This window comes from Ostrea edulis, chromosome 2, assembly GCF_947568905.1.
Source record: "Ostrea edulis chromosome 2, xbOstEdul1.1, whole genome shotgun sequence".
Lineage (NCBI taxonomy): Eukaryota > Metazoa > Mollusca > Bivalvia > Ostreida > Ostreidae > Ostrea > Ostrea edulis.
This window is the reverse complement of record NC_079165.1, coordinates 8,826,899-8,850,579: the sequence shown is the minus strand read 5'-3', so window position 1 is coordinate 8,850,579 and position 23,681 is coordinate 8,826,899. Positions and strand designations below refer to the sequence as shown.

Sequence of the window (23,681 nt, the reverse complement as noted above, 5' to 3'; positions counted from 1 at the left end):
GTCCTTCCGGAATTGAACTCGGGGACCTGTGGAACCAAACCTATTAGCGTGTCACCAACACACTAGTCTGCTTGACCATTGAAGCAAGTTACTAAACCTTGATTGCATCGATGATTTCTTGCCATTATGTCGCATGCTATGTGGTCATTTAAAGCTAAGATACAGGTATTCGACGTAAATGAAAATTCAAGATAATAATGATTAATCTCATAAACCCCATAAAGAATACAAAATTGAGAGTAGGGTAAACACGGACCCCTGGACATATCCGAGGTGTTTAGGAAAAATAATCATCCCCTGTTGACCAAACACACCCGCTGTGAGCCCTCTATCTTGATCAGGCAAACGCAATAATATGTAGTCAGAATGTAGAACAGCCTAATGTATGGTATGAAAAGAGTCGGGCAGCATTCGACCTAATGACAGGTTATATTTGCAAATAAGATAATTATAATTACCATATAGTTTGCGAAAAGCCGACTTTTAAAGAGTCTTGAAACCTCTTTAACATCAACTTATTTGTCAGTAGCTTGCTTTGATTTAGAAATTGATCATATATAGAACATGCTCTTGCGTATCAAATAAGTTGAGAGACATAAACACCATACGCAGGTGATAATGGAATATTACTACATAAATATGGAAAGTTGACGACGGAAAAGCTGAAGCTTCCTGTATGTCATAAAATTGATTTGTCGGTTTGCTGTTAATATCTATATGAAATAAAACATCCAAATATGAAGCAGATATGGAAGACTGGTGTATTTTATTTCGAATTCGCTGGGATATATCGAATCAAAATATGAATGAAAATGAGCATTGCTAATGGATAAAACGTTGATATAACTCAATGTTGAAGTAAAGGCCACAGCAAGAGATTTTTTCTTCTCGTTTTAGAAACGTTGGAATAAATTCTGCGTCGTAAGAATATAAAAACAGATTCGCAATAAAGGAACACATCTCGTATCCATAGGAATTCCAACAGACCAACGATGAACTCTAGCATCTTTTTAACATCAGCTTCATGGTACTTGTCCATAAATTAAATTACTAAGATTTGAATATTTCCGTGTTCCATTTTTATTTAAAAAGCAGCCGTGTATGAATTGATGTCAAAAGCCCAATCCTTAATCCTCCGCGAGGAACGGTCGTGTAGAGTGTTGAAAACTCGTAGGTTTTGATGCTGTTAATTTGAGAACAGTTTTCTGATTTACTAAATGTTCTTTACAATTTTTTAAGAATACATATCTGATTTACACCACTTCTCGCATATGTTGCGATACAATCAAAGAGGATCATACATGATACACAATGGTTTTGAAATAATTTCTTTTATATAAAGCACTAATTTAGCATTGGACTCTCAACAAAATATACCTGCTCTAAGTGAAGAAATATTGAATGTAATACCCTGCTGTTCCGCGCAAAATATGACATCATTACACCGGTAAATTCAATACGTCATATCCTCTCATTACACCAGTACATTCAATGCGTCACATTCTTTCATTACACCGGTAAATTCAATACGTCTCATCCTTTCATTACACCGGTACATTTGTAGCGGCCAGCCGGGTTCCATCGCCAGTGGCCAGATAGCTCAGTTGGTAAAGCACCTGGCTAGAGATTCAGGGGGTCCGGGTTCGAATCCCGGTCTGGTCCGTTGCATTTTCTCCCTTCCTGTTACATTTGGTGCCGTGACCAGCCCCTGTTGAACTAACAGGTGAAAATGCCTGCCAGGGGATTAAGATCCCGAGTTGATGTCTTCAGGCGTGAAGACATTTAAGGAGGGAGGAATGTAGCGCTACGGCCAGCCGGGTTCGATCGCAGGTGGCCAGAAAGCTCAGTTGGTAAAGCACCTGACTAGAGATTCAGGGGGCCCGGGTTCGAATCCCGGTCTGGTCCATTGCATTTTCTCCCTTCCTGTTACACATTCAATACGTCACATCCTTTCATTACACCGGTACATTCAATACGTCACATCCTTTTATTGCACCGGTAAATTCAATACATCACATCCTTTCATTACACCGGTATACTTAAAATACCGGTACATTCAATAGGTCACATTTTCATTTTATTGGTACATTCATAACGTCATATTATTAATTATACCAGAACATTCAAAACGTCATATTATTAATTATACCAGAACATTCAAAACGTCATATTATTAATTATACCAGAACATTCAAAACGTCATATTCTTAATTATACCAGAACATTCAAAACGTCATATTCTTAATTATACCAGAACATTCAAAACGTCATATTCTTAATTATACCAGAACATTCAAAGCGTCATATTATTAATTATATCAGAACATTCAAAACGTCATATTATTAATTATACCAGAACATTCAAAACGTCATATTCTTAATTATACCAGAACATTCAAAACGTCATATTCTTAATTATACCAGAACATTCAAAACGTCATATTATTAATTATACCAGAACATTCAAAACGTCATATTCTTAATTATACCAGAACATTCAAAACGTCATATTATTAATTATACCAGAACATTCAAAACGTCATATTATTAATTATACCAGAACATTCAAAGCGTCATATTATTAATTATACCAGAACATTCAAAACGTCATATTATTAATTATACCAGAACATTCAAAACGTCATATTATTAATTATACCAGAACATTCAAAACGTCATATTATTAATTATACCAGAACATTCAAAACGTCATATTATTAATTATACCAGAACATTCAAAACGTCATATTATTAATTATACCAGAACATTCAAAACGTCATATTATTAATTATACCAGAACATTCAAAACGTAACATTCTTCATTATATGGTACATTCAAAACGGGACATTTCTTTTTATTGGTACATTCAAAACGTGGCATTTTTATTCAAAACGTGATAATCTTCCAGTAAATCTGCGCATTCAGAAAGTAACATTATTCCATTATTCCGATACATTCAAAACGTCTTCCACTACACCGGTGCATTTCGAACGTGACAATTTTTCATTATTCCTGTACGTTTAAATCGTAACATTCTACCATTATACGGTATATTCTAAACATGACATTTCCCCATTATTCCGGTGCATTCAAGAATCGAGCAAAGACACCATCTATTTCAATGCCAAATCAATATATCTAAAATAATTAAAGCCAGTGGCGGATTTAAGGGGGTGTGCAGCTGCCCTCCTAAAAATTTCAAATTTAAGGTAAATGATGGTCTCTTGTTTAGAAAAATGTAAACGATAAAAGAGCCAATAATTTCGTCCACTCTCGGAGAAATAAATGACAAAATCTTTTGATTTAATAATTGAATTACTTTTTATGTGAGAGCTTGCATTCCCCCCCCCCCCCCCCACCCCACCCCCACCCCCAAAACCTAAAAATTTGCGTCAGTTTATTAATTTCACCTTATTAAAAACGACAGAAAATAGTAAATATGAATACATAGGAGGCACGTTTTAATTTAGTCCTATAAAATCTGTAAAATCCAGGAGCTTCTGGGGCTTTCGCCCTCTGGGTCCCCACTATGGTTTCGCCCTGAACAAACTGGGGGCCTCAATGCGGCCCCCAGACCCCCTGCCTCATAAAGTTGCACCCCTAACGGCAATTCCTGGATCCGCCCCTGAAAGCGTCATCAATTATTTGAAGGTATCGTCAGTAGAATTAGAGATATCCAGTACGAGAGAGATTTGATTCATATTGCGAGATTTCTAAAATGATAATGTCACTAAATCTATTAGAGCACAATCTGCTTGGGAAACATTTACAGGCATCAACTTTGTTGACATAAAGCTCGATGTCATTTTACTTCACTACTAGTATACATTGGTAAATCAAAATAGGTTTTCATTTCAGTTTATATGAAGGGGCATCCCTTTTCTTCAATTCATATCTAGCGGTTAGTCGGGTTCGATCGCCGGTGGCCAGATAGCTCAGTTGGTAGAGCACCTGACTAAATATTCAAGGGTCCCGGGTTCGAATCCCGGTCTGGTCCGTTGCATTTTCTCCCTTCCTGTTACATTTGGTGCCGTGATCAGGATCTGGAACTGACAGGTGAAAATGCCTGCAAGAGGATTAAGATCCTGGGTTGATATCTTCAAGTGTGAAGACATTTAAGGAGGGAGGAATGTAGCGGTTAGCTGGGTTCAATCGCCGGTAGCGCACCCGACTAGAGATTCAGGGGGCCCGGGTTCGAATCCCGGTCTGGTCCGTTGCATTTTCTCCCTTCCTGTTACACATAAAAAATATCTTTAAAACATACTGTCGTTCCGATAACAGCGTGTCACTTCGCTTGATCGATCGTGTAAATTTCATTCACTGATTGGCCGTATGGTTTCAATAAGAGCGAGTTTGGACGACCATGCTATGTCATTATTTTAATGTGATTGCATGGTCTTGGGGAACAATTAAAAGTAAAACCTGTTTCATTGATACATGTATCTACGAGAAGCTTAGCCCAAAATATTTACATGCTCGATCAAGCGAAATTCATTCTGTTATTGAAACGATAGTATGTACATTTCGCATTTTTAAAAAATATAAGGTATATCTTTTTTCAAACCAAAGATAAGTTTGTTTGTTTACAATTTTGACCTAGACTTGGCGCTCAAGGCCGCAACAGTGAGGGTTTTTTTTTATCATGTCAACACTTGCCGCGACACGGAACCTCAGTTGTTAGGTCATATCCGAAAGACCCGTGACCATAACTTCCGACACCGGACGCTCGGCGAAGGAACAGATTCACTAACCTACATGTATTTATGCTACTATAGTACTTTCGTTCCAGTAACAGCGCGTCACTTCGCTTTGATCGAGTGTGCAGAATTTTGGGCGAGGCTTCTTATCAATTTCAATAAACATTTTCTAATTTTGTTCTTAGAGACCATGCAATCACATTGAAAGAATGACATAGCGTGGTCATCTAAATTCACTTTCATTGAAGCCATTTAGCCCATGCAGGGGGTTTCATAGTTGCATTTAAGTCCCTTGTGTACATGTTAATAATCTTTCAAAATATGCATACAATTCCTATTCATTTACAGATGAAGGAGAGTTGGAAACATATCATTTTGACACCCCTGAGCCCCTGACTCATGAAACATATCATTTTGACACCCCTGAGCCCCTGACTCATGAAACATATCATTTTGACACCCCTGAGCCCCCGACTCATGAATTCCGCAATTAAAGAAGAGGACACGACGGACAGCATACCATGCATTTAATTTATCCCCCATGACAGTGAAAGTAGAGAAGAAAAAATGAATTGTTTATTATGTCGCCATATTGACCCTGCCCAAGGTCCTGAACCCCTGACCCAGTAGCCATGAATTTCACAATTTAGTAGAGGGTTCCACACACACACATATATATTATATGGCCATATTTGCCCCGCCCTTAGGGTCTGAACCCTGACCCAGGAGCCATGAATTTCACAATTTAAGTAGATACATGTATGCAGATTCATGGATATAATTACATTTATCATGAATTTGGTTTTTCTCAAATATATATGGCAGTAGAGAAGAAATTTTTCACCCTAGGGCCTCAACCCTTGACCCAGGGGCCATGAATTTCACAATTTTGATAGAGGGCTTCATGGACATCACAGACATTTAGCTTTTTTTTCCAAATATATATGGCAGTAGAGAAGAAATATTCTAAGATCTCATACATTTTCACTATATGGCCATATTGGCCCCACCCTAGGGCCTCAACCCTTGACCCAGGGGCCTTGAATTTCACAATTTGGATAGAGGGCTTCGTGGACATCACAGACATTTAGCTTTTCCTCCCAAATATGTATGGGAGTAGTGAAAAAGATTTAATACACGTTCATTATATGGTTACATTGGCCTTGTCGTAGAGACTGGATCCCTGACCCAAGGGCCATGAATTTCACAGGCTTCATGGACATCATATCCATACATTAGTTTTTCACCCATGTGTGTGGGAGAAGAGAAGATTTTTCAAAATATGGTCTTTTTAAAAGCATATTTGGCCCCACTCATGAGGCACCAGGGGGTAATGTTATAGATTTCACAATTTATATTCTCAAATTGTAACAATTGGCCGTGTAGTTTTCAAGAAGCTAAAAGAATGTAAAATTGTTAATGGACGACACACGGCGTTCGATAACGAAGACCAATGACAATAGGTCACCCGAGTGATTCAGGTGAGTACAGGGAGGGCATCCTCCAGGGTTTCATTGTCCCAGCTGTTATTGGCTATAACCTCAGTAATAATATCTTTGTCACAGTCACAACCAATAAACAAGCTTGACACATGGATCCACTGGTCAACTGCCTTCCATTGCATTATCTGAATAAGATCTGCAAACTACATATGTACGTTTATACACATTTATTATGAATACATTTTCAATTTGCTAGAGTAGCAAATTTACCCCCCCCCCCAAAAAAAATAAGGAAATGACATGAAAAATTAGGGCCTTTTTAGGATTTTTTTAAATGGAATGTTAGGACGCTGGACAGCCTGCATGGGGTCGTGTAACTGAGGCTGAACAAAATATCTTCATAAGAATTGATGATTCTGGGGGAAGAGACCAAAATAGGGAAACAAAACGAAACTTTACACAAATATAATGATGAATTTTGTAGATCTACATTGAATTACAGGTGTACTTAATTAAATCCAATCACATCGTCTTGCATAAATGAATACGTGTGCACACACTACAGGAACGCTGCGTCTGGCGGAGCCTCGGAATCAAATCGATTCCACAGTGGTTAATAATGATTGCTTTCGATATAATCAGAAAGAAATGATAGCTTAACACGTGAAGATATTTCGACTACAAGATGTCAAGGAACCGCGCGAGTCTTTTCTCATATCGTAAATTTTTGTATTTAAACTCGTGCAAGTAGTAAATTTAAAATTTACATGATGACGTGCACTGGCAAGTATTAATGATGTTTGCTATAAGAATCATACGCTCCAATCGAGTTCGGTTAATTGTCCTGGGAAAAGATGTTCCGTTCACATTCAGTCAACCAGGCAAGTAGCATCGTGTTCCAAAGAGGGAAGGGGGGGGGGGAGCAGTCGTCGGAGAAATTGGAAACTGAATTGGTATTTGTCAAAAATTATTGACAAATGAAACAAAATTATTTATTTCTTGTCCAAACTTTAAGAATATTAAATCGTATAGGGGGGAGGGGGGGGGGGGGGAAATAACGTTTTTAGAAGAAATGTAATTCTTTTTGTCATTTATTTCTCCGTGAGTGGAAGAAATTATTACTCTTTTATCGTTTATATTTTTTTAAACAAGAGACCATGATTTACCTTAGATTTGAAAATGTTAAGGGGGGGGGGGGGGGCGGCACCGCAGCATAAATCCGCCACTGAAGGGTTCAATTCATCAGTTTAAGCTTATGTTCTTACCATTCAAGACTGCTAGAAGAAAAGGGTGAGAAAGTCGGGGGGGGGGGGGGGGGGGGGGGGGGGGGGGGGGGGGGGGGGGGAGTCAACCAATATGCATTACTTTACATGTGAAAAATAACAGAAAATAAACGTTGTCAACAAATGGGAAAGGTATAAATACCCCCCCCCCCCTCCTACGTGCCTGTCAACAAACAACAATTTACTTCCTGGAAATTGAATCACAAGAGTTCAACATGTTCCACCATTTCTGTCACCTTTTTTCTCTCTGATTGGTCAACAGTTTTGGTATTTCCCTTATTCAATTGGTCAGTGTTGGAACTTTTGTGGTGCACACTTTGCGCTGATTGGTCAGAATTTGATGACGTGTTGTTCCAATCATTCTTTTCCGAATTCAGCGACCTACTATAGAGGTGTTTCTTTGGTTCCTGTCGTGACATTAGTCATTCACATTTACAGTAGATACTGTCAGTAATTTTTAACTTTTTAGAATAATTAAACCAGATGCTGTATGACAGAAATTGATGATGTACTTGTCCTGCGCAATGTCTGTAATGAATAAAACGTTACCATAGAATAATACTTGTATATATTATATACAATTTCAATGGTTGAATACATGCATAAGTGTAAAAATTAAAGAAATAACAGCTTTTAATTTATTGCTGTTGTTTAAAATCATTGTCTCTCTTCTCCTCTGGCACTTATGATAATCTCGTTAAATCAAAAAACAAAAACAAAACGCTATCAATTATTCTTAAATACAAGCGCCTTACCTTTAAAGATGTCTTGACAAGGCATTTCAAAGCACGGCTTCAAAGTCTGTGTGACTTAAGTAAAACCAACTTCCTGTCCGAGAAATTACCTTACAAATTATTTGCGTAGAGGGAATACATTACATCTTTAATTTTCGGAGAGAATTTGATCAGCATCCATGATATAAATAATGAAATACTGTTTTCGTTCTGGGTGTAGTATACGGTGTATAGGCGTTCTGGTATCGATCATCTCAAGAGGGCATCATCCATTATAAGGCAAATAGCAAGAGAGAGAGAGAGAAGGAGAGAGATGGATCCGACTGGGTTTTGATTAATACTTAATGAGGAGCGCCAATAGGAAACATGATTAAAACGTTTGCAGATGAGCTGTGTAGTACAATGAAAAAATCAAATTGGAAAACAGAGCACCATTTATTTTCCAGGATAATATTCGAAGTGTATTCATTTCATTTATTTCAAACGGAAAAATTCATAACCACGTTTAGGTATTATAACACACTGTGTGGATCTGTTAAATGAAGACAATATTTGATCTTGTTAGCGGCGGGAAAAAAAATCAATCACCAAAAACTAATTCCAGAATCATCACACGACTAGCGGAATCTTTAAAACAATTTACAATGGCATTTTGTTGCATCTTTTCATTGATAATAAAAACATCATCCAATTTAGACAACAGCATTTACAGGTAAAATATACTCGGTGAAAAAAATCGAACAGTAGTATATATAGATATATATATATATTCGAGCTCAGTAGCACTCAGTCATTGCCAAGATAATTCAATAACAGAGAAAAAATATTTATATCACAGGCTCATTAATCAATAAGTAATGCCTATTCTGAGAATATTTCAATCAATATAGAACCTTGCTATCGCATCCCTCTCTGATGAGGAGCTAAGCTTCGCATAAACAGTGAGAACGAGGCTCTTTGATGTATGCTACATGCTTTTTAATCTGATGACAAATGCGATGGAAAAACAGAAAATCCCGACAACATTTACCCCTAAGTAGTCACATCCCTGTCAGCTATGCGATTAATACTTCTTGGGAGGTATGCGAAGGTCGATTTATCAGCATGCGATAGAAAGAAAAAAAACCCACTAAAAACAAAAAACAAAAACAAAAACCACACACACCAAAAAACAGAGCATGATTAATTACAGAAACCATTTTGAAAATGAAAAATTTCGTTCTACACATGGAAAAGTGACGGGCAGGATATCTACGCGTGCTCCCTTTTGTTCGAAAATCAGGCAAATATCATGCGATAATACGAAAAATCACATAAAGGCAAGCAACTCTACTCGCATGATATTTATGTGAAAATCATGCAATTTTTACGCTTCATATGTTTTATATAATTCTTTTTTGTCTTTTTTCATGTGATAGTCTAATCGTGCACAATATAATTAAAACCAGACTGCTTAGATCTGCGTAATATAGCATACGGCGCGGATCTAAGAAGTCTGTGCAGTATTCGCATGAAAATGTGGCAACATTTATGCTACATTGAACTGTGGGGAAAAAAATCTCCACTGCCACGCCCCTCTTTACAATAAATTCCATACAAACGAAAGAAAGTACTGTTAATATAATTTGCAGCTTGTTTTGTGTCAAGAATTCAAAAGCTTATCACCATACAGTGTATCAATACCTACCAACACAGAACATTAATACCAAACTTTGTATGGAGAGCTCGAGTATAAATAGGCAATACATGTTGCCAAATTCTATTTCCTTTTTATTATATTCTCATTACTACCCATATAATACCATAAGAATTTGTCATTACGAGTTGACCCGGGATGAGGAAATCTCTCACGGGTTGTTGGGACAGGGATGAGGAAATCTCATTCGAGGGGTTGTTGGGACAGGGATGAGGCTTGCAGTCTCTAACCAAAGTACTCATCCCATAGGGTCCGTTTTCCCCTTTCCCAAGTGGATCAATATGGACAGGGTTTTCTCCAGTTATTTGTGAATTTTATTAACTTAGCTGTATTTATTTTTCAAACAAAAGTAACAAATTCATTTAGGCCTAATTGCTGTTAATCTAGAACTGAATACCGGAAAATGGTATGTGGCATGTGTAAACCTTTCTCCGCAAAAACTACACTGATCTACGAAATACCGTGTAACGGGTATTGTCTCGGTTGGAAAGTTATTGCGATTTGATTCGTAAATGGCAGCAAATTACATTCGACGTTTCCAATTTCTGCGGTTGCATTAAACCTATATCAGTGGCGGATTTAAGGGGGCGCAGCCGCCCCTCCACCCCCAACCCCTGTAAAATTTTCAAAATTAAGGTAAATCGTGGTCTTGTTTAGGAAACTGTAAACGGTAAGAGAAGCAATAATTTCTTCCACTCTCAGAGAAACAAATGACAAAATCTTTTGATTTATTGAATTAGTTTTATTGAGAGAATTAAATTTTCCCCCAAACTCCTTAAAATTGGCGTCATTTTATTAATTTCACCTTATTAAAAATGACAGAAAATAGTAAACATGACTACTTAGGAGACATATTTCAGGCCCTATAAAATCTAGGTGCTTCGCCCTGAACCCACTGGGGACCTCAAGACGGCCCCCAGACTCATAAATTTGTGCCAACCCCCCCCCCTAATTGCAATTCCTGGATCCACCCCTGTGTATGCATGTATAAATATTTGGCGATGTAATTATTGCGGATTTTTCCTATCCGCGAATCCCCCCCCCCAAAAAAAATAGACTACCACAGAAAATATCCGTTATATGGTATGTTTCTAGTTTTAAACATTTAATTTGTATACTATGCAGCAATTACAGGTGCTTCTTCTGTTGTTTATACATGAATATATATCCTATAATACAAAAAAAAAAAAACCCAACAATTATACATTATACATTTCTACCATCAACTTCAGGCCGAAATAATTACAAACCTAACCAACTGAGACATTTCTATCATCATCTTCAGGCTGAAATAATTACAAACCTAAACCTTATATTCATAAACTGAGACATTTCTATCATCATTTTCAGGCCGAAATAATTACAAACCTAAACCTTATATTCATAAACTGAGACATTTCTATCATCATCTTCAGGCCGAAATAATTACAAACCTAACCCTATATTCATAAACTGAAACATTTATACCATCATTTTCAGGCTGAAATCCAGCAGAATACCAGTAGGCCAGTACCATGTAAACCATTCACTGCTATTATTCATTACAGCATGTCCACATTGATCTCATAAACTAATTATTCAACAGATTAAAAACTTTATTGGCCCCTATGAAAAATGCTCTTCTTGTTATGCAATGACAAATGTTGCAACAACAGAATTTTTTGTAGGGATCACAAGCCTTTTATGAGTAAAATTGTACTTTGTTGATCATTTCATATTTCTAAAACACTGCACGCTCAAAAAGGAAAACAAAACAAAACATCTGACAAGTAGGTTGTCATGAATTCATGAAATTTGATGCCCCGGAAACTAATACAATACGATAGAGACCAATGAAATTTGGGACTACCCAATGCTGACAAAGTTTACAACAACTTTGGGAAATACCATGAAATTCCACATCAGTAAAAATGAAACTAAAACACAAATATTCAATATATGCATAAATTTATTGAGATCTTTTATGATATTTCCATTTGAATGAATAGATATCAAATTTTAGGCATTCCACATATTTATGAAAAATTACACCTGAGATACTGTGTTTTAACAAGAAATAAAAAAAACCCTCCTTTTTAACTGTGATTAATGCTGTTTGAACTTCAATGACTCTCCTGTGATTGATGCTAACTAAACTTCAATGACTCTCTCTTTTTCAACTTCCTCTCCTTGTTGGCCATGTATTCTTTGCGAACAGGACTCAGTCTCATTTCCAGAATGTTTTTAATTTTTTGAACTATTTCATTAGCTACATCATCATCAGTTTCAAAGTCATGGTGCTTATAACTGTCTTTATCAGTAAAATAGGTCAATCGGAACACAGTTTTACCTGCAATGAAGATAATAAATATTGTCACTTCTATGATAAACAAGTCAAGAAAAGTTTTATAAACATGTAGGAATACTGAAAAGGATCAAAATTAAATTAAAATGTCTGTAACGATAGTGAAAAATATGGTTTATCTACTAATCAGGGGCAACCCTAATACTAAGTTTTATTTCTATCAGACAAAGGTCCTTGACCTTTGACCTTGAGAAACCGGTTGCGTAGCTCATTGGTAGAGTGTTGAAATAGGCAGTGATTGCTCCTTTGCCAAATGCTTGGCATTTAGAAGTGAGAATCTTTCAGATATAACCTTAAAAACGGAGGTCCCGTGTCACGGCAGGCATTGGCACGCTGAAGAACCCTCACTGCTACGGCCCTGAGCGCTAAGCATAGGTCTAAATTTGTTGTACTTTGCCTACAGCTGGTGACATCTCAATATGAGTGAAAAGTTCTCGACGCGACGTAAAAACAATCAATCGACCTTAAGACCTCAGATGTACTTCTTAGGGAGAACCAGTGTGTCAAGTTTGATTTCAGCCAATCAAAGGGTTCTCCAGACACTGATTTGATAATATACATTATTATATAGCTAATAAATAGTCTAATATAAAATCTGCGTAAAATCTAGAGAATGTTAGCGTTCAATATCCTGAGAATTTATTGAACGCTAACTTTGCATTGCGTAAATTGTATGCGCCCGAAACATTCCGAGTATGAGCGTTCAATATTGACGTTACCGTAACGACGTAAACAAGCCAAAATGGCAGACGACGGTCCTCCGAATCTGACAGAGCCGGTATTTGATATTTACTTAAGCAAAATGTTTTACTGTACATGAATTATGATGTCCCCATTTACAAAATCAGTTTGCTTCATGCATTAATGACGGGTTAAATATTGAACAGTTAAGAAGTGCATGCTGTTATTGCACACTGCCAATATTGATGAATTCTCGTCTATTTTGGAGTAGTTTGAATGAAAAGGGATATAATTTAACAACTAAATACTTTAGCTATATAATAAAAGGGTTATTGAACTTATATAGGTGAATATTGGCACTCGTTGGCTGTCAAAATGCACTCGCAAGCTCGTGCATTTTCACAGCCAACTCGTGCCAATATTCACCAATATAAGTTCAATAACCCTATAATATCTATGTCCAGAGTAGATTGACATTGAGTGGACAACATTTGGTCTACTGACTGACATGTGCAAACCAAGATGTCCCCTTTTTAACGGGGCATAATAAGTGCCATACTAAACTATGATGCAGTTACTAAATACATTCTGTTCTGCTATATATACAACGTATGTAAGAAATAGTACTCTTATAACAAATTCAGAATAGCTCAGTTAATTGGCTGCCAATAACTGATAGTATCTTCCCAGTGTTCAGTGATATCTTTCTTCCAATTTCAAAGTCTGTTAAAGAAATCAGAAACTCACTGACCAGGTCAGCATCTAGGTGGCTGGAGACACACTTACTAATCAGAAACTCACTGACCAGGTCAGCATCTAGGTGGCTGGAGACACACTTACTAATCAGAAACTCACTGACCAGGTCAGCATCTAGGTGGCTGGAGACACACTTACTAATCAGAAACTCACTGACCAGGTCAGCATCTAGGTGGGTGGAGACACACTTACTATTTGACTTTTCCTCTATAATGTCTGCTGAAGCTATTGTGTCTGCTAGGTATGTAGCTGCTTTCTGTCGCAGGAACTTGACCGAACCTTTGGTACCCACTGGGTCTATCTCTATCTTCTCCCCGCTTATCCCTTCACGTACAGAAGAATTCATGGTAATTTGAATTAGTTCCAGGAAATCTGAATGTGCTTAAGAGTGCTAAGCACTGAAACTATATGACTAAAGTATATATTTCAAAGCTACTGATGAAAACAAATAAGAAAATTTCCCCTCAAGGCAAACATAATTGTTCATACTTTGAAGGATTAAGTTCTTCACTAGTTTCACATGGTAAGAGCACTGTATTCCTAGAGTTATAAGCCATACTGTGAGTCTGGTGTACTACAAATACCTGCTAAAACCCAATAGCACAGGTGATGAGAATCTTCACATACCTAACTGGACGTCGGTGTTGGTCCGGAGTCGATGAATCATGTTGACGATGTAGCTTTTGTACTGGTGACTGGTTAAGGAGTCCGCAATAGTGGAGACGTCACCTTCCCTCTCGTCTGCAAGTTCCCCTCTTGTACCTTTTAATAAAAAACCACAAAAAACCCCACGTTAGATCACCGTTTCCCCTTTTTAAATAACCAACCCTTCCCAAATTTTTTTTCCGTTGCATCTGAATTCTTGGGACATAAATTACTGTTCGTTTACTTATTTTAGCGTATTTCGAATTTGACAGTCAGAGCTGATGCACTGTTTGGCGTAATCACGATTTAGCGCTTCTTCTCCAGTATGTATGAGAATGGATAAATAGAAAATTTCATATCTTAGCACAATTATACATTACCGCTCTTACTTCACCACCAAAGTCGCTAAAATAAGTACATGCACAGTAATCTATTGTGCATCAATTACAGTTTCAACCTCTTTGATATTGGGGGTGGAGTGTGGGAGCTTAATCTGTTGTGAATAAATTGGAGGCCAATCTAGCTTCATGTATTTGGTTACGTACTGTTTTCTCTCACAAGACAGAACTCCAACGTGTCCATACTGGCCAGTGTAGCGTCCAGCTCCAAGGACACCCCAGGTTCACCTTGTTTTTCCATGTTGTACTGCTGACCTGCAGAACAAAGCGAGTCTCACATATTCTAATCAGATTATAATCGCACTTTTGCTTAAAATTCACGAGTATCATCATGACCAGTATTTATTTCATTGTTTGCACTCTATGATGCTTTCCTCATTTCATCTATGAGGCTCTAAAATATGTGTGGCAAAGTTAGAGACACTGCCTTTGTACAATTTCTGGGTTACCGGTATAGCACTGGCCTGTCATGCCAGAGGTTCTGGGTTCAATACTCAGCAGAAGTAAATACTGCTTCTGTTACATTTGGTGTTTATGTTGGGACATCAATACTTTCTAGTCATTGACCGCACAACTTTGCCCCACATTCATTGGCATTCCAGGAGAATTTGGGGACACCCCTCTCTCTGAAGAAAATGTGTTAGTCATAGATACTATACAGAGCCTTAACACTAACTCTGACTAGTGAAGAGCACTGGGAAGTAACAACACAGGCCCTCAGTTCAATCCTTGGCAGAAGTAAATATCGTATAAGTCACTGTGGTATTTTTAGCGAGACACAAATTTAGCAATTTTTCTATAAATCATGGGTATATATATTTAGCGGCTTTATGATTCCAAGAAAGATAACCATTACCTCTGTTATGGAATTAATATAAGAATATTCAAATTCAATGTCATTAATAATGCCAAAATCAAATCCTCGCTAAAAATTCCCCTTATGCGTAAATTCTAGGGACTAGCATTAGTTATTCACAACAAACCTACCTGGTCTTATTTTAACCTTTCTCCTCTTCAGTACCCTTTGTAAAATTTCTCTAATTGTTGTGCTCATATTCTCAACTTGAAATTTATTAAAGCCTCTGTTTGGAACATGTCTACAAGGAAAATCACGACATTAAGTCACTGGACTCTAATATAGATGAACATAAAGAACACTTCCAGAATGTCTGTTCCTTCTGAGTTGAAAATTTTAAAATGGGAGAGAGTGCCTAGTATTTAGATGGAAGAACAAGAGATGAGGTCCATCATTTTCTGTAAGACAAAAACTCATTGAAAATCAATTTTAATCACACCTGCCTAAATCTCTTGATCTATTTAAAGTCAGTTACACAGAGTAACAATAGTTCAGCACCTGTACACTTGTCAGTAGAAACTTACACTTGTACACTTGTCAGTAGACACTTACACTTGTACACATGTCAGTAGAAACTTACACTTGTCAGTAGACACTTACACTTGTCAGTAGAAACTTACACTTGTACACTTGTCAGTAGACACTTACACTTGTACACTTGTCAGTAGAAACTTACACTTGTCAGTAGACACTTACACTTGTACACTTGTCAGTAGACACTTACCAGTAGAAACTTACACTTGTACACTTGTCAGTAGAAACTTACACTTGTACCCTTGTCAGTAGACACTTACACTTGTCAGTAGACACTTACACTTGTACACTTGTCAGTAGACATTTACACTTGTACACTTGTCAGTAGAAACTTACACTTGTACACTTGTCAGTAGACACTTACACTTGTACACTTGTCAGTAGAAACTTACACTTGTACACTTGTCAGTAGAAACTTACACTTGTACACTTGTCAGTAGACACTTACACTTGTCAGTAGAAACTTACACTTGTACACTTGTCAGTAGAAACTTACACTGTGACAACATGGCTTGAGCGGTTGTTGGCGGGTGGAGGGATATCTTTTTCTACCAGAGCCAGCTTTGAGAAGCCAAACTTGGAGACAGGTTCCTTGTTGTCCAGACTGGGGAAGTCTGTGTCTACTTCCCCATCATCTTCAGCAATATGGAGGCAGTACATCTCAATGTTCTCACTGAAAAAGGGGTCAACCTTACATAACACACGCTTATTGCATTTCTTTAAATTATAATTCACATGCATCTTCTGAGCATTTTCCTTCTCAAAAACATGAAAGTACCATGCTTGTATCAACAGATTAACAATAGCGACATCCTTTTTTTAAAATCAACATTTCTTACTTTAGTTTTGGTTCTCGTCCTTCATTGGTGTATTGCCAGCATATTAACCCAATCAGATCTTGAATTTTGGCCATTGCCACGACAATTACAGTGATGGGATATTCCCTTTCCCCTGGGGGACACATGGTTAAAAATATGTCTATCTTTTTGGTTGGTGTTCCTACACTGGCCTAGAACAAAACAAGATCTATACACTGTAAATCACTATACACTGTAAATCACTCATTCTAATGGGATCTAAGTCAATGAACAGAAGAAATTCAGAGAAAACGCTTCAAAAATGAAGTACCCCCCTTCCAACATGCTACTTTTTCTAAATTCAGAGAATTTTTACCCTCATTTAAATAATATTTAAATTAACTTAAAAATGATGGTTTCATAATTATTTGTTAAGCACTAATTTTCATTGAGAAAGACCACAAAATTACATGCTCAAAGAAATATAGATCTACTTTGTTAGAAAAGGAAGAATGAAAGCTGTCCATGAATTCATGTAGCAGAAAAGTTGTTTTCCAAGGCAAAACCAAATTCTGATATCAACATACTACTGTATGAATAGAATTTTTAGCGAGACACAAATTTTGCAATTTTCCCATAAATATAGGTATATATCTAGCAAGAGCTAATTTAGTGACTTTATAATTCCAGAAAAAGTAACTGTTACCTCTGATATGAAATAAATTGTTAGCGATATTCAATTTTAGTGCTAATGATGCCAAAAATAAATCCTCGCTAAAAATTCTACTTATATGGTATAATGAAACCACAAAATCTACTTTGCTATGTTGTTATGGAAATAGAAAGAATTAAAAGATTAAAAAAAATCATTTGTATAGATCTACTTGTACATAGAAAACTGCCATATATTAACAATTAGATAGAAAATGTGTTTGTGAGATACTGAGGTCCCCGTATGGCCAAAGATACATATCATTTATATACTTGTGTGCATTGTACAAAGAAAACTACCACATATCAACATTTACTTGAATATCAACATTTACTTGAAATAAATAAATATCAAATTCTGTATTTAAATTTTCAACACACCCGTCCATCGAATTTTGCATACTCAAGGAATGGGTTTTCCCCTAAACTGGCATAGTTTTCAATTTGCTGAGTCAGTTTAGACCCTTTCGATAATTCCCCTAGGTCTGAGTCTGGATAAGGCAGTGACTTCTTCTCAAACAAATGACCCTTGTCCTCAGCTGCAAATAAATAAGTCAAAAGAATTTTTTTATAATAGTATGACAGATATGTTTTAAAATGAAACAGAGGATTTCCACTAGTTAGTACCTGTGTAATCTGTTGGACAGTCCCGCCAAGAAATGTTCTTCACTTTCCGTTGACTTTTCTTCTCCTTCTTTAATCGCTCCAATCGCTGCGCAGTGTTGGATCGCAATCTGTGTCCTGTTAAGAGTGTACAAAACATTTCCTAATCAAAACAAGAGATGTTTGTAAAACACATATGCCCCCCATGGTGCAAAATTGAAAAGGTTATACACACACATCATTTAATTGATAGTAGTATCATCAATTCAAAATATTGAGCAGAAAATATCTTCCTATGTCAAGAGTGAATTGACCATGTGACCTAACAATCAATAGGGGTCACCTACTCCTTATGTTGTACCAGTGTACCAAGCTTGGTGACAATCAAGCAAATAATTCTTAAAATATAGGAGACAATATATTACTATGTCCAGTTCAACAATTGACTTTTGACCTCAAAATCAATATGGGTCATCTTCTGAAGATGTACCAGTGTACCAAGTTTGATGTCTGTCAAGCAAAAGGGTTATCAAGATATTGAGTGGACAGTATATTACTATGTCCAGTTTGACCTTTGACCATGAGACCTCAAAATTAATAGGAGTCATCTCCTCCTGAATATACACCACTGTACTAAGTTTGATGTCTGTCAAGCAAAGGGTTCTCAAGATACTGAGCAGACAGTATATTCCAATGTCTAGTTTGACCCTTGACCTTTAAACATGTGACCTCAAAATCAATAGGGGTCATCTTCTCCTGAAGTTGTACCAGTGTACCAAGTTTCATGTCTGTCAAGCAAAGGGTTCTCAAGATATTGAACAAACAGTATATTCCTATATCCAGTTTGACCCTTGACCTTTGACCATGTGACCTCAAAATCAATAGGGGTCATCTTCTTCTGAAGATGTACTGGTGTACCAAGTTTGATGTCTGTCAAGCAAAGGGTTCTCTAGACATTGAATGGTCAGTATATTCCTATGCCCAGTTTGACCCTTGACCTTTGACCATATGACCTCAAAATCAATAGGGATCATCTACTCCTTAGGATGTACCAGTGTGGTAAGTTTGATGCTTTTCAAGCAAAGGGTTCTCAAGATATTGAGCGGACATTATATTCGTATGTCCAGAGTAGATTGACCCTTGACCTTTTTACCTCTTCTACTCATAACAAACCCACATATGAAATATCATTATCATCAAGTGAATGGTTCTCAAAATATTGAGCGGACAACATGTGGTCTACCGACCGACCAACCGACAGGTGCAAACCAATATGCCCCTCTTCTTTGAAGGGGGGCATAATAAGATTTTCTGGAATTATATAAATCTTACAATGAAAACAGCACAAAATGTAAAATTCAATAAATTCTAAGTAGCATGTGCAGTAACTGTTTATGCTTATCAAATAAAAATGACAACGAGGGCTTAAATCAACAAAGCTATCTTGCTCCTATTGATTGACCTGGGAAAAATGTCCAACCAAACACTAGTACTTTTTTACTGCTATTTCTCACAAAGAAACCATCATTTCTTATTTCAAGGGATGAATTTTTTCTGGAAATATTGTCTTGTGATTTATGCAACTCAAATTTTAGTGCATACTATATCTGAAAACTTTAATAGTAAAAGTGACTGTTCATTGAATGCTGTACTTCACATTTTTTACTCAATCTAACCCACAAGATAAACTGGTGAGTCAGAGAGGGAAACAATGTTAAACCAAGTATGTTCCAATAATTTAGAATCATTTTTAAATATCAAAGATAAATGGTAAATATTTTCCAATCAATATTGATTACATACCATATCCCATATCTGGAAGAATGTCGTAAGAAGTTGATAGTTCGTGGTCTGACAGTTCAGTTCCGCTGTCAGGCAAGGATCCATCTAGTCTATAAATAGAACAGAAACCATGTCAGGAAAACAATACCAGGGTAATATATTATTAATTACTCGTAACACACGTAGTTAAAAACATGAAGATGAAACAATAATATTGAGCCAACATGTGACCATCTTTGATTAACAAGAGGACCACAGGCCACAACACTCCCTGAGTCACCTAGTAATACTTATTTACAGAGATTTAGTTTATGACACTTAAAAAGTGTAAAACTTTGAAAGCCATCGTCAACTTGCTCAGACTCATGACATATCTGTGTTCTTCAGATCTTTTTTTCTATATTCCCATGTAAAACTTTATACCTATCAGGAGTCACTGTATAAACAGCCAAACTTGAATCAACATCACTTTGACATATTTTACCCATGTGGCTCTTGAGAAGAAGATTTTAAGAGATTTTCTTGTATATTTCTATACACAAAACATTCAATTTCTATGCAGAACTTTCAGGATGTGCCAGAACAGCCGATTATATTTGACGTTTATACACCATGGTCATGTGATATTGAGCAATTGTAGGGCAAAGTTGACATCGATACAAATGGTGTTTCGCTAGCAGACGGTCTGTAAAGAGCTATGCGCTGTCCTAAGATGACGATCCAGGTCATTATTGGTGCTTAGTGCCTGAGTGTAAATTAGATGGAAGGGAAAAGGCGCATTTAGACGCGTATAATTGGATGCAATGTGTGAAGTTTTACTGATATCCTCAAGATATTCCCTAGATTTATATTTCCCTCACCAACTCACATAATATAATCAAATACATTTTCCTATAAAATGGTTGTAGTAATTCCTTCATTTAGATGTGGGAATTTGATAGCAATTGAAATATTTCATGCTTGTTTACTTAGTTGTTATTGTAATCCGGAAGTGACATGCCCTACAATTACGTTCAACGTGCGATAAAAGTTAGAGTGGATCCGTATCTCAAAAGTCACGTATTGCAACCCTATCTCAAGAATCATGGTTTGAACAAACTTGGATACTATATAAAGAGGCTTTCATGTACAATCAAGTTTCCATGTAAAAATCAAGTTCTTTTTCAACACCCCATTCCATTTTAACCATTTCTAAATCATCTCCCCATGGAAAGATGCATGGCTCTTCATTTGAATAAAATGAAGTGATTCTGAATAAAAAATAAAAAATGTGAAATATTGAAAACAATGATGATGACTGACATTTTTCAATCAAAACCATTCACTTGAACCTGAGCTGAAGTTAAATCATGTGACTCAGAGGTAAATGAGTCTGAGTGACTATGCAGTAACTTGTCATTTATCATGTTAATCATCCAAGATCCAAAGAAAAATGATCAAGGAATCCATTAAATGACACATACGCACTAATGTCTAATCAGAATAAAGTCTCATACCTGGATATCAGTTTTGTGTTTCGGTCTGCCTCGTCATTCTCGATGATTATCTCGCACATGCCCGTATCATCACTAGTAATAAATGAATTACGGATATGGGCAAGAAGGAAATTGGCATCGTCCATCATAGCCATGGCTGTTCTCGGAGAAATTCTGCTCTCAAGGATTCAAGTCATTCTGCAAATATATTATATACATATGGTATAATAGAATAATTAATGTTTGTTTCATAATGAATCAGACATTCTACAATATTTATATTTCCAATGTGTTTAATTACAAATTGCAATGATAAACATTTCCTCGTGAATGTGTTGCAGTTGTGAACAATGTGCATATGAGTCATGATAATCACAGTATGTCTATTTTAAGGACTGGGAATTCCAACAGAAATGAAAGTAGAATATAATAAATTCCATATGTGTCAATGAGAGTATGATATACTTCACCAATGTACTTTGTGAAGTATTCTGGCGTAAAGCATCCCAATTCATATCCTCACGTATTTTCAAAAATGAAATTTATTTCTTAAAGCATAAACATTTTCTATATGATCATACATAAATCGGCTGTTCCAACTCAATATCTCACTTCTGGATGGATATAATGTTCAAAGTATCAACATCACGACATGTATATCATCCTTATTGATTACTACATAAACAAACGAAAACAATTTTTGTTTTCCTGCAAGTTTATATGAGAGGAATGTTTACAATTTGTACTGTGTCACATAAAATAATGTAACTTTATGAATGTGCATAAATGTACTGATTCTGTGGAATATTAAGTTAAGATTGTTTTCCATCCAAAACTATAAACATGTATAATTTCTGGTCATCAATTGCATCTTGGGTACTTAGTTATTTTTAACAATCAGGAAATGGATCATATGCATGCAAAATGATAACAGCGTTTTTTTGTCTCCATGAAAATCAAATTTTTAAAGCTTCAAAGAAAGAATTTTTAAAATATAATTTTAGCCTTTAATAGAAAAGAGATAATATCCATTACAGTTTCATAAAGTTTGTCTCTAAAATTGACTGTCTGTTGGAGTGAATGACGTCAAGTTATGCGATTTATCTGTATCACTCAGATTTAGTTTTGGGCAAACAAGATTTTTCTGTCACATAAGTGTACTGGAAAGATAAATGAACACTGGCATATATATTATGTAGATTATTCTAGCCTGCCCTCAATATTTTTGCAAAGGTAAACTGCATGAAAAGTTGTCATTTTATGTTACAATACTGAAAATGGAATATCTTGTAAAAATTCTGAATTTATGTCATTTTGAAAATAACATGTACATGGATTCTTACTTATAGTACACTTAATTTTAAACCAAAAATACAACTCTTAAGTTTAGAGGGTGTGGCCAAATACAACCTTTATGATATACAGCAATTACAATAATCATTACAGTGATGTGATGCATTCCACAAGATGCGGGTTTCACAGTTAAACATGTTTCAATGACAACTGATTGCTGACCTGAGATGAATTAGAGAGGATATGTTATATATATAACTTCAAAGTTAAATCCAAGTGGTTTAGATTTATATAGGTGTAGATCGAGGTATGTTTAGAGTGGATTAGATTTATATAGGTGTATAGGTTTGTGCACAAATTACTTGGGTCGTTGAATTAGGCCTATTGTAATATTTAAAACAACTGCATGGTAATCATCCGAGGTGTCACAGTAGCACATTTAAAGAATTGTATTATGTAATATTACAACAGGTCTACTTCAACGACATGTGCTGCAGTGAAAAATCAATTCTGCTATATACTATATTGCAAACACATGGGAATAATTCCGTCGCTAAGTCGGTCTTTGAACCAGAGCATCTATCATTTTAACGGTAAAACATGCTAGATACAATATAGTTATTAACAAATGGCATATGCCTCAAGTTTTAGAGGAAAGAAAGCATTGAAATCTACAGTAGAGACAGGGATAAATACAAACAGCATTATTAACTTATTAGTTCGTGTGCATTGCATCACTCATTCTTGAACTTAAGTAAAGATTCTCTGCAATAAAAGAACATTAAATCAAGTAATAAATATTGTTTACCTCATGACTTAATCAATTACGGACTAAAGTGCAGTTTATTTGAAAGAAAAGTACCTTTATGCCTAGGATAGTCGAGTTGATGGCTCTTTGGTATCAGAAGGTACGAAAGATGTTATATTGAATCTTGATCAAGAAAACGTTTTC

At 36.2% G+C, this 23,681-nt stretch overlaps 1 protein-coding gene across 2 annotated transcripts; it reads right to left on the bottom strand.

Moving 5' to 3' along the window:
• Window positions 1–11,784: 11,784 nt before the first annotated feature.
• Window positions 11,785–23,661, bottom strand: LOC125681014 (target of rapamycin complex 2 subunit MAPKAP1-like). 2 transcript variants are annotated; one of them, XM_048920894.2, is made up of 12 exons: window positions 23,592–23,661; window positions 21,458–21,634; window positions 19,983–20,071; window positions 18,204–18,317; window positions 17,958–18,115; window positions 16,908–17,077; window positions 16,565–16,741; window positions 15,666–15,775; window positions 14,826–14,933; window positions 14,263–14,397; window positions 13,828–13,959; window positions 11,785–12,183 (listed from the first exon to the last, which is right to left on the bottom strand). In XM_048920894.2, exons 2-12 carry the CDS (start codon window positions 21,589–21,591, stop codon window positions 11,981–11,983), a joined length of 1,530 nt encoding a protein of 509 aa, XP_048776851.1. In that variant the 5' UTR covers window positions 21,592–21,634; window positions 23,592–23,661; the 3' UTR covers window positions 11,785–11,980. The 2 variants fall into 2 exon arrangements, with proteins under 2 accessions (XP_048776851.1, XP_048776852.1); XM_048920895.2 differs by lacking the exon at window positions 23,592–23,661 and adding an exon at window positions 21,738–21,810.
• Between the last annotated feature and the right edge of the window lie 20 nt (window positions 23,662–23,681).